The sequence below is a fragment of the Panicum virgatum genome, chromosome 5K, assembly GCF_016808335.1.
Source record: "Panicum virgatum strain AP13 chromosome 5K, P.virgatum_v5, whole genome shotgun sequence".
NCBI classification, from domain to species: Eukaryota; Viridiplantae; Streptophyta; class Magnoliopsida; order Poales; family Poaceae; genus Panicum; species Panicum virgatum.
In genome coordinates, this window is record NC_053140.1 from 21,194,229 (window position 1) to 21,204,421 (window position 10,193).

Consider the following 10,193-nt stretch of genomic DNA (forward strand, 5'->3'; position numbering starts at 1 on the left):
TTTAATCTTTAATCTATTAACATAAAATCATATACATGCACTATTGTTTCATCACCTATTCTTCTATAATGTGATCAAACATTCTATTCTATTGATTTTTTTTTCTATTAGCTTACCTATTTTTTACCAGATTCGATATCCAATAAAAAATAACATGCAAGTCAAATTCATATCATTACCATAGAATTGATCACCAAAAGTGTCATAAATGCTATTTCTCTCTTCTCTATATCATCGGAATTAACATTTTTGCCCGATCAACGAGGTTAAACGTTCATGCATGTAAGCAGAGTATAATTAAGATTACATCTCTAAACCAAAATTACCACCTAGTTTATATAGTATTTTATTTATTTAGTATGTGAATATCTGTTTATAGTAGTTTATATAGTAAAAAAAGAGGTTAAGTAATATTTATCTATTTTGTAGTTCTATTAATTTCATCTGTGTGTTCATTAGCTCAATGACAAATTTTCTTTATTTGTCATATTATGTAAGTACTATATTGTAATGTTGCATACTCTCCATACTATTTTAGTTAAAAATAATTTGCATCATTTAGTCATAATTTATTAAAAAACTATCTCAAATTCCGCAGCAACGTGGGAAAAATCACCTAGTTTATATTTATATAGTATTTTATACCTAACAACTAGGATTACCATGGGCATTGTACTAGTGGAAGTAAAAACGCCACACAAATCAAACGTCCATGATTAAGGCCCCGTTTTGAATCGAAGATCGCACTCTGCTCGTCTCCCACCTTGGGCTCCTCCCCTCGACTCCAAATCGGCAAATTCCCAATCGCCGTTCCCCTCTCCGCCTCTCCAAAACCTCCCCCAAACCCTTGGAACCCGCGCCACCGCCCTCGCCGTCACCACCGCAGCCATGAGCCGATCTCAGGACCCCCGTACCTTCCGCCCGCCGGATTGGGCCCCGCCTCCTCCGCACCGCCATCGCGACTACCGCGACCACCACTACCACAGCCAACCCCAGTACCAGCCCCAGCACCAACGCTACCGCCCCGCGCAGCCGTCCCATCCCCCGCCACAGCTCGCCGTGTTCCTCCTCCGCACGGGTCCCGATTACTCCGCGCCAACCGCAACCGAGGTGGAGGCCCTCGTCGGGGGCCTCCCGTCCCCGGCCCCGGCCAGCCTCTCCGTCAACTCCTCGGGCCGCCTCGCCGCGCGCCTCGTCTTCCGCTCCCTCCGCGAGGCCGCGGCCGCCGCGCGCGAGCTCTGGGCGCACCGCCTCGAGGGGCATCACCTCCTCACCCCGGAGCTCCGGGACCCCGCCCTGGCAGCCCACGCCTCCCCGCTAATTGCCTCACTCTTCGCGGCCCACGCCTCCCGCCTCCTCGATTCGGACCTCTCGGTCCTCTCGGCCGCCCGATCTGCTGAAATCGCGGCGTCCATCCAGGCTGTGAAGGGTCGCCTGGGCTCGCCGAATCGCTTCCGCGACTTTAATCAGCTCATTCTCGAGATGAAGACACTCGAGGCGGAGAAGGAATTGGTGGACGCTAAAATTGCGGAGTATCAGGCGGCAATGAGATCCATACAGCGCGCAATGCTGCGTGAGGCTGATGACTACGAGGGGGTGGACGTTTTTGGGTCTGTGCAAGGTGTGGAAGTGGACTCCGCGAGGGTGCACAAGATAATGCTTCGTGAGTGCCGGAGGCTCAAGGAGGGCCTGCCGATCTATGCATACCGCAGGAGGATTCTCAATCACATTTTCACTAACCAGGTAACGATGGATTATTTGAATTCGCTACGTGATTTTAATTTCGAGGGAAATACAATGCCATGTAAATTATTTGAAGGTCTGTTCTTAGTATGCTTAGAACTCTGGATAAGTGTCGTGTTTGGTTGTGGGTGCATTATCAAATACAATGATGAGCCACCTAGATGTTCGACTTTGTTTGGATGGGTTGTCCAGCGTCCTAAATAAACTGATTTGTGGCCTCAGTTTTGGATTTTTATGCATACTGAAAGAACACTCTTGCCTGCGCATTCTGATGAATATTAGAAGAAAGTTTATTAGGGCATGTACAACAGGGAGGCGCTTGAGAGAATATCAACAGGCATTTACATAAGAGCCCCAACCTACAATGGAACACCTATTTACAGACGCTTAAATATATTGAAAAACCTAAGAGCCATTTTAAGTGCCTTTCGCCTCCAATATTAATCACGTTACCACAAGCATTTGCCTTTTCTTTACTGAACTGTTCTTGCTCTCATCACACCCTGCTTCTTCGTCGAGTAGGTGAGACTGAATTTTTCAAAGGATTGATCAGTCAATTGTACCAAGTGTTGTTTAGAGACCATAGCAGGAGAAACTCTCATTCTGCTGCTGTGTTGGAGTTCTCCTTTGGCCTTTCATTCATACTTCAGAACCGTAGACTCGTTTTTAGTTTTGCACAGGCCTTCCATGCGTTTAGTTCGGACAAATCATGCTCAATTGCTCATAGAACAGAGGAGAGCTCTCGGAGTCAGCTAGGCTTGAACAAATTAAATCCAATTACTATTCGTTAGTTGTTGCGCTCAGGCTAGAAATATTGATCATGCAAGGACCTAGTGTCTGACTGCCAGGTGGAGTGGCTACTCTGTTAATAAGTGCCTGGAGCGATTGGGCTGCCCTCCACCGTGGCGGCTGGATAGTAATCATCAAGAAGCGCCTGTAATCCTAAATGCTTTGTACAAACCCTTAAGCGCACGAGGCATCAAACTTTTGATGTTTGTCTTGTTCAATGTTTGTGGGTGAGCAATTTATGCTATTTATTTTCATTCATCCATTTGAATTTATACGCACAGCACGTCAGCTAGAAAATTTCTTTGTGATCTAAATTTAATGATCTCTATTCTCTTTAGGTCATGATCTTGATAGGGGAAACTGGTTCTGGGAAGAGCACACAGTTGGTTCAGTTTCTTGCAGACTCAGGTCTTGCTGCTGGTGGTTCTATCGTCTGTACTCAACCTCGAAAGATTGCTGCTATATCTTTAGCACATAGAGTAGATGAAGAAAGTAATGGCTGTTATGGGGACAATTCTGTGATGTCATATTCAACCTTATTAAATTCTCAAGGTTTTGGCTCCAAGATTATATTCACCACAGACAGTTGTCTTTTGCATCACTGCATGAGTGATAAGGGCCTGGATGGCATTTCGTATATTATTGTAGATGAAGCTCATGAAAGAAGCTTGAATACTGATCTTCTGTTAGCTATGATCAAGAACAAGCTGCTTGATAGGCTGGATCTGCGACTTATTATAATGTCTGCCACTGCTAATGCTGACAGACTTATGGAGTACTTTTATGGATGTCAAACATTTCATGTTAAAGGGCGAAATTTCCCAGTTGAAATTAAGTATGTCCCAGACATATCAGCAGAGGCTTCCTTGAATACTTTGCCAAGTATTTGTTCTGTTGCTTGTGCTACTGCTTCCTATGTTACTGATGTTGTAAGAATGGTTAGCTTCATCCACAAGAATGAAGAAGAGGGTGCTATACTTGCTTTTTTGACATCTCAACTGGAAGTAGAATGGTCCTGTGAATCCTTCAGCGATCCAAATGCGGTGGTGCTTCCGATGCATGGAAAGCTTTCCCATGTAGAACAGAGTCTTGTCTTCAAAAGCTATCCTGGAAAGAGGAAGATTATCTTCTGCACAAATATAGCTGAAACATCATTGACCATAAAAGATGTGAAATATGTTGTTGATTGTGGTCTGGCCAAGGAATGCAGATTTATTCCTAGTAGTGGTCTCAATATACTGAAAGTCAATTGGATTTCTCAAAGTTCTGCTAATCAACGTGCTGGCCGAGCTGGTCGAACAGGAGCAGGCAAATGTTATAGGCTTTACTCAGAATCTGACTTCGGTATGATGGAAGTGCATCAAGAACCTGAAATCCGTAAAGTTCATCTTGGCACTGCTGTCCTGAGAATACTTGCTTTGGGTGTTGGGGATGTAAAAAATTTTGAGTTTGTTGATGCTCCAGATCCAGAGGCCATCAATATGGCTGTGAATAATCTTGAGCAACTAGGTGCCATAGAATGTAAATATAATGGGTTTGAGCTAACTGATATCGGACGCCACCTGGTCAAATTAGGAATTGAACCAAGGCTTGGGAAAATCATGCTTGATTGCTTCAGTTCTGGTCTGAAGAAAGAAGGTGTAGTCCTAGCCGCTGTTATGGCTAATTCTAGTAGCATATTTTGTAGAGTGGGCACTAATGAGGAGAAATATAAAGCTGACCGTCTGAAAGTCCCATTCTGTCACCCTGATGGAGACCTTTTCACTTCACTTGCTGTTTATAAGAAGTGGGAGGATGGGCATGAGAACAAGAATGTGTGGTGCTGGCAGAATAGTATCAATGCCAAGACCCTGAGGAGGTGCCAGGAAACTATATCTGAACTCGAAAATTGTCTAAAGCATGAGCTGAACATTATTATTCCAAGTTACTGGCGTTGGAACCCTGAGGAGCCTACTTTGCATGATGCTTCGCTAAAGAGGATCATTCTATCATCTCTTAGAGGCAATCTTGCTATGTTTTCTGGACATGAAAAGTTTGGGTATCAAGTGATTTCAGCAGATCAACCTGTGCAGCTTCACCCTTCATGCTCATTATTTATTTATGACAGGAAGCCTGAATGGGTGGTATTTGCAGAAATCTTGTCAGTCCCTAATCAATATTTGGTATGTGTAACCGCTGTTGATCATGATGCCTTGTGTACAGTTCACCCCATGTCTTTTATTAAAGAATTGGAGATGAATAAATTGCAGAGGAAAGTGATTACTGGGATTGGAAATAAATCACTGAGAAGATTTTGTGGCAAATCTGGCCAAAATCTGCACAAAGTTGTCTCACTGCTGAGGGAGGGCTGCAGAGATGACCGAATAACAGTTGGTATAGACTTCAGTGGCAATGAAGTTTTATTATATGCTAAACAAGATGATATGGAAAAGGTCTTTTGCATTGTTAACTATGCTTTGGAACTTGAAGCTAAGTTGCTGAGAAATGAATGTGACGAGCGAAGACCTGGTTGCTCTGGTCTTGCACTATTTGGCTCAGGTGCTGAAATCAAGCATTTGGAGCTTGGTAAGAGATATCTAACAGTGGAGATTCTGCATCAAAATCCTTGGGATATAGATGAGAAGGAGCTTATTCGTTTGGTGGATGATCATGTCCCTAGTATAGCTAATTTTTATATATTTGGGAGTTTTCAATCAACCTCAAATGAAATGAAGTGGGGAAAGTTTACATTCCTAAAACCAGAAAATGCTGAGGATGCTATTTCGAAATTGAATGGGATTGAATTTCATGGTTCCTTGCTAAAAGTGGTCCCTGTATGCTCTTACAAGAATCCAGGGTTATCATTTCCTGCAGTAAAAGCTAAAGTATCTTGGCCACGTAAGCCAAGCAGGGGACATGCACTTGTAACATGTGCTAGTGGAGAAGCTGAATTTGTTGTGAAGGACTGCTTTGCCCTAGGAGTTGGAGGGAGGTACCTCAATTGTGAGGTTAGTAAGAAGTATGAGAACCGTGTCTTTGTCACAGGGGTTCCTTTTCATATAACAGAGCCAGAATTATATGATGCTTTTCGTGGTGCAACAACTAGGACAATCCTTGATATCCGCCTGCTTAGAGGACCGTCCACAGCTGGCCCCTCTGTTTCGGAATGTGAAGAAGCACTGATGAGAGAGATATCTCAATTCATGCCAAACAAGAATTTTCCTGGACAAAAGTTCCATGTGCAAGTTTTCAATCCAGAAGAGAGAGACTCGATGATGAGAGCTAGCATAACCTTTGATGGAAGTATGCATAGAGAGGCTGCAACGGCACTAGACCATCTCCAAGGAAGTGTTCTTCCTTGTTGTCTTCCTTGGCAGATAATACAATGCCAACATGTTTTTCATAGTACTGTTTCCTGTCCGACATGCATTTACAATGTTATCAGCCAGGCAGTTGGTTCTCTGCTCGAGAGCTTCAGAAGCAAAAAAGGTACGGCTTCAGTCCTCTTTTCTGTTTGTCGCAACATACTCTGCCTTCCCCTGTTAATGCCATGTTCTTGTATGTTAAAAATTACCTTCCTTTAATTGTCCTTATGTTCTGTTGGTGGAACCATACCCTGCTCTACTGTCTTTGTTCTATTCTTGTTTGTCTGTCTCCCCGTTCTTCAGCTTATATGAGCGAGTCACAAACTGTTAGCCATCCGTTCTAGCATTTCATTCTAATCTCCTTACGTTCCGTTCCAAAATCCTTTCTCCTTCCCATTTCTCCATAGAATGCTACTTTTTATTGTTTGCTGCTTAGCTTTGCTGTCCTTTTTTTTCTGGAAGAATTTGAAATCTAGCGTATTTAATGGTTCAAGAGATGACCATGTTAGGCTGTATCAAGTTATCTTTTTGTGCCTCATGTCTTCACTTACACAAATGAGCATTTAGATAGCTTTCTTTATTTGAACTATATCTGTTCAAAAAGGGTAAATTCAGTGTCATCTGCTCCTATCCCAATGTAAAAGTGTTTTTGAATGCATTGAGTGCAAAATCAATGAAAATATAAAATGCCTTCAAATCAGCAAATAGTATCCAATTATCTGTCAGAAGAAAGTGGGTAAGGTAATCATACATGTATGATGCTACTAATTTTTTGGCTGTATTATTGATATGTTAATTCATAGTTGTGTGCCTTGTGTTCAGAAGTGTCATTTTCAGAACCACTGTAGACTTTGCTAGCAGATCCAGTAATAAACATTAAAGTGAAGTGAACTGTCCTGTGAAATACTCCATCCTGAAATGTAAGACATTTTGCTTTGTCATAAGTCAAATTAGTCTAAATTTGACCAAATTTATAGAGAAGAATATCAACATCTAACACATCAAAAATGTAAATTATGAAAGTATATTTCATTATGAATCTAATTATTCTCATTTGATATTTAAAATATTATTACTCTTTTCCATAAATTTGGCCAAACTTAGAACAGTTTGATTTAGGACAAACCAAAGTGACTTACATTTCAGAACGGAGGTAGTAAACCATTAAAGATAACGGCAACAGCTTAACACATCTAAGGCTCTAAACGTATTGCTGGCCGTCTTAAGTAGCTCCTAGTGCACCACTGTGTTATTTGTTTCTTTGCATAATCATTGAACACGCTGGTTAGTTTAAAGTCTCAATCAATTGATGCTTCTGCATGCAGGTGTATCTTACAATTTAGAGAAGAATGAGAATGGCAATTTCCGGGTTAAACTCACTGCAAATGCAACAAAGACCATAGCAGATTTGAGAAGGCGTATTGAGCTTTTGATGGAAGGCAAAACCATAAACCACCCTGATCTGACGTTAAGCGCTGTTCAATTACTCTTGTCGCGTGATGGTTTGGCACATTTGAGATCAGTTGAACAAGAGACTGGTACTTACATTCACTGTGACAGGCAAAGTCTGAACATTAAAGTCTTTGGACACACAGACCAGGTGGCAACAGCTGAGGAAAAATTGGTTCATGCACTTCTACAGCTCCATGAGAAGAAGCCACATGAAGTTCGTCTTCGTGGCCGGAACCTCCCGCCAAACTTGATGAAGGAAGTAATAAAAAAATTTGGAGCTGATCTAGAAGGATTTAAGAAAGAGGTACCTTCTGCAGAGCTTCAGTTAAACACACGACAACATGTGCTATATGTTCGAGGCAGCAAGGAAGATAAGCAAAGGGTGGAAGAGATGATATCTGAACTGATAACCTCTAGTGACCACAATTCTCTGGGTCAATGGTTGTCAGAGAATGCATGTCCTATTTGCTTTTGTGAGCTCGAAGATCCATTTAAGCTCGAATCCTGTGGCCACTTGTTTTGTAAGGCTTGTTTGGTGGATCAATGTGAATCTGCCATGAAATCACAAGATGGCTTCCCTCTTTGTTGCCTTAAAAATGGGTGCAAGGAGCTCCTCCTCCTTGTAGATCTGAGGTCTCTCCTTCCTGACAAGCTTGATGAGCTGTTTAGAGCTTCCTTGAATGCCTTTGTTGCATCTAGCCCAGGATTATACCGTTTCTGCTCCACACCTGACTGCATGTCCATTTACCAAGTAGCTCCTGCAGATGCAGAAGGCAAACGTTTTGTCTGTGGGTCTTGCTATGTAGAGATCTGTACCAAGTGCCATCTCCAGTACCATCCTTTCATATCTTGTGAGGCATACAAAGAATACAAGTCAGACCCGGATGCAACTTTGCGTGAATGGCGCAAAGGGAAGGAGAACGTGAAGAGTTGTCCTTCATGTGGATATACAATTGAGAAAACTGAGGGTTGCAACCACGTTGAGTGTAGGTGTGGCAGCCACATCTGTTGGGCATGCTTGGAGAACTTCAAGAGCAGCGAGGAGTGTTATAGCCATCTCAGGTCTGTTCACCTATCCTATTAGCAACTTATGTAGAATCTTTGTGTAAATCTGTACATATGCACGAATAATCATCTGGTGTACGATATAGTAAGTCATTCCTTCCACCAATTGGTATATGTATAATCTTCTGATCCCCCATGGTTCCCCCATCTATTTTTGTTCTGTGAATATCATTGGTACTTCTATCATTTTTCCTAACTAGGATTATGCCTGTGCGTTGCACGTTAGTATTCAATATAAGAAGGTGCATCACACGTTAATATTCAGATCGATAAATACCACTGAAAGATGCGTTATCTCAAAATTGCATTCCGTTACATTTTGTTTATTGAAATATTTTTGCCTCTTTCTAGGTGTTTGTATTTCTTTAGCTACCAAGTTTGTGTTGAGTCGCTGGGGTTCGTATCTCTGTTCTTTTTTGTTCGTATGCCTTTGGTAAGCTGGTAACCCAGCATTGTTGTACGAAAATATATATGCTTTCTTTAAAAGTAGGAGAGTTCTCTATTTATAAAAAATATTATTAGGTTTTATATCACGTGCTTGGATACATGCGTCTCTACTAGTTTCTAAAAAAACTAGCGGAAAATAGTTTTCAAAAAATTAAAATTAAATTGCTAAATTCTTTGGTAGGCTGGATGTTTCTAGAGGCGGTTGGAGGTTTCCAAGGGTGGGAGGTGGGTTATTTGCTTATGCAAATAGCTATTTATTTATAGATTGAAAAGTAGGAGCGATTATTGCATCCGCCTCTGCAAATGTGGTTTCAACCGCCCCTAAAATCCGTTTTTGTTTAGTAATATGTGCACGCTAAGGTTTTCCTTGTCCGTACAATGACTTGAGGTTTTCCTTGTCCATACAATGACTTGGACAGTATGGGTTCAGCATGCTCGATCCGAAACATGGTAAACATTTGTTCTTCATCAGGCTGACGAGCAATACATGAGGACTTCATCGGGTCCAAGGAACAATAAATCACAAACCCAAAATTGTTACAGGATCAAGAAAGAGCAAAGGGAAGTACCGAAGAAATGCATTCTTGCCCCCCAAAAAACAGCAATTGCAGGTGCGATAATCTCTCATCTAATCGACGGTTTCGCATCAAAAACGTAGGTCCTATTACGTATTGTCGTTTTGAGTTTATCTTAAGTCAAACTTTTAAACTTTGACTATAAATAATTTTTTGAGCTGAGTTTGAAAATAGAAAAATAATATAAATAGATTCATCTTGAAATGTAGTTTCGTAAATGAATATATTGTTAACTATATTTTATAAAGTTTTTATAGTAAATGTTAGTAGTCAAAATTATTTTTAAAATTCGTGTCGATGTCCGAAATAATTTCTTTTACCATAAGAGGTTGCCAAGCCTCTGTGTGGATCAGCGCAACGGAGGATCATGTCCGTGGCAGGCCGGACCGGCGTGTGTGGAAAACTCCCATATCAAGCCTCTGCTGCCTCCCATACCTTCGGGGCTGTTCGGCTGGTCCAATTTTGGCTTGTCTCGACTTGTCTCGATTTATCTCCTCTCACATAATACTATTCATTCTACCAGCCGAATACTATTCACTGGATCAGCCGAACAGCCCCGAAGCCGGCGGCATCCCAAATTCCAATGTCCAAGCGCATCTCGAGGGGGCACCTCGTGGGCGTGGGCCGGCGGCGTGCGTGGGCGTGGCCGCCTGTTTCTGCAACGAACGCGGCTGCGTGCCTTTTTTTTTTTTTGCTCTGTCTCTGCTATGGCGGTGGCACAGCGGATTGCTCTGAACGTACAAGCAAGGCGGCCCACACTACTTCATCCGACTAGATC

The 10,193-nt window shown here is 42.1% G+C and overlaps 1 protein-coding gene across 2 annotated transcripts; it reads left to right on the plus strand.

The window, feature by feature from the left end:
- The first annotated feature begins 733 nt into the window (after positions 1-733).
- On the plus strand, positions 734-8,695 carry LOC120706908 (ATP-dependent RNA helicase DEAH12, chloroplastic-like). 2 transcript variants are annotated; one of them, XR_005688524.1, is made up of 4 exons: positions 747-1,743; positions 2,871-6,000; positions 7,202-8,517; positions 8,636-8,695. XR_005688524.1 is itself a non-coding variant. In XM_039991656.1 (3 exons), the coding sequence occupies exons 1-3, from the start codon at positions 889-891 to the stop codon at positions 8,410-8,412; spliced, it is 5,196 nt and encodes a 1,731-aa protein (XP_039847590.1). In that variant the 5' UTR covers positions 734-888; the 3' UTR covers positions 8,413-8,564. The 2 variants fall into 2 exon arrangements, 1 of the variants encoding a protein (XP_039847590.1); XM_039991656.1 differs by lacking the exon at positions 8,636-8,695 and having other exon boundaries at positions 734-1,743; positions 7,202-8,564.
- The last annotated feature ends 1,498 nt before the right edge of the window (positions 8,696-10,193 follow it).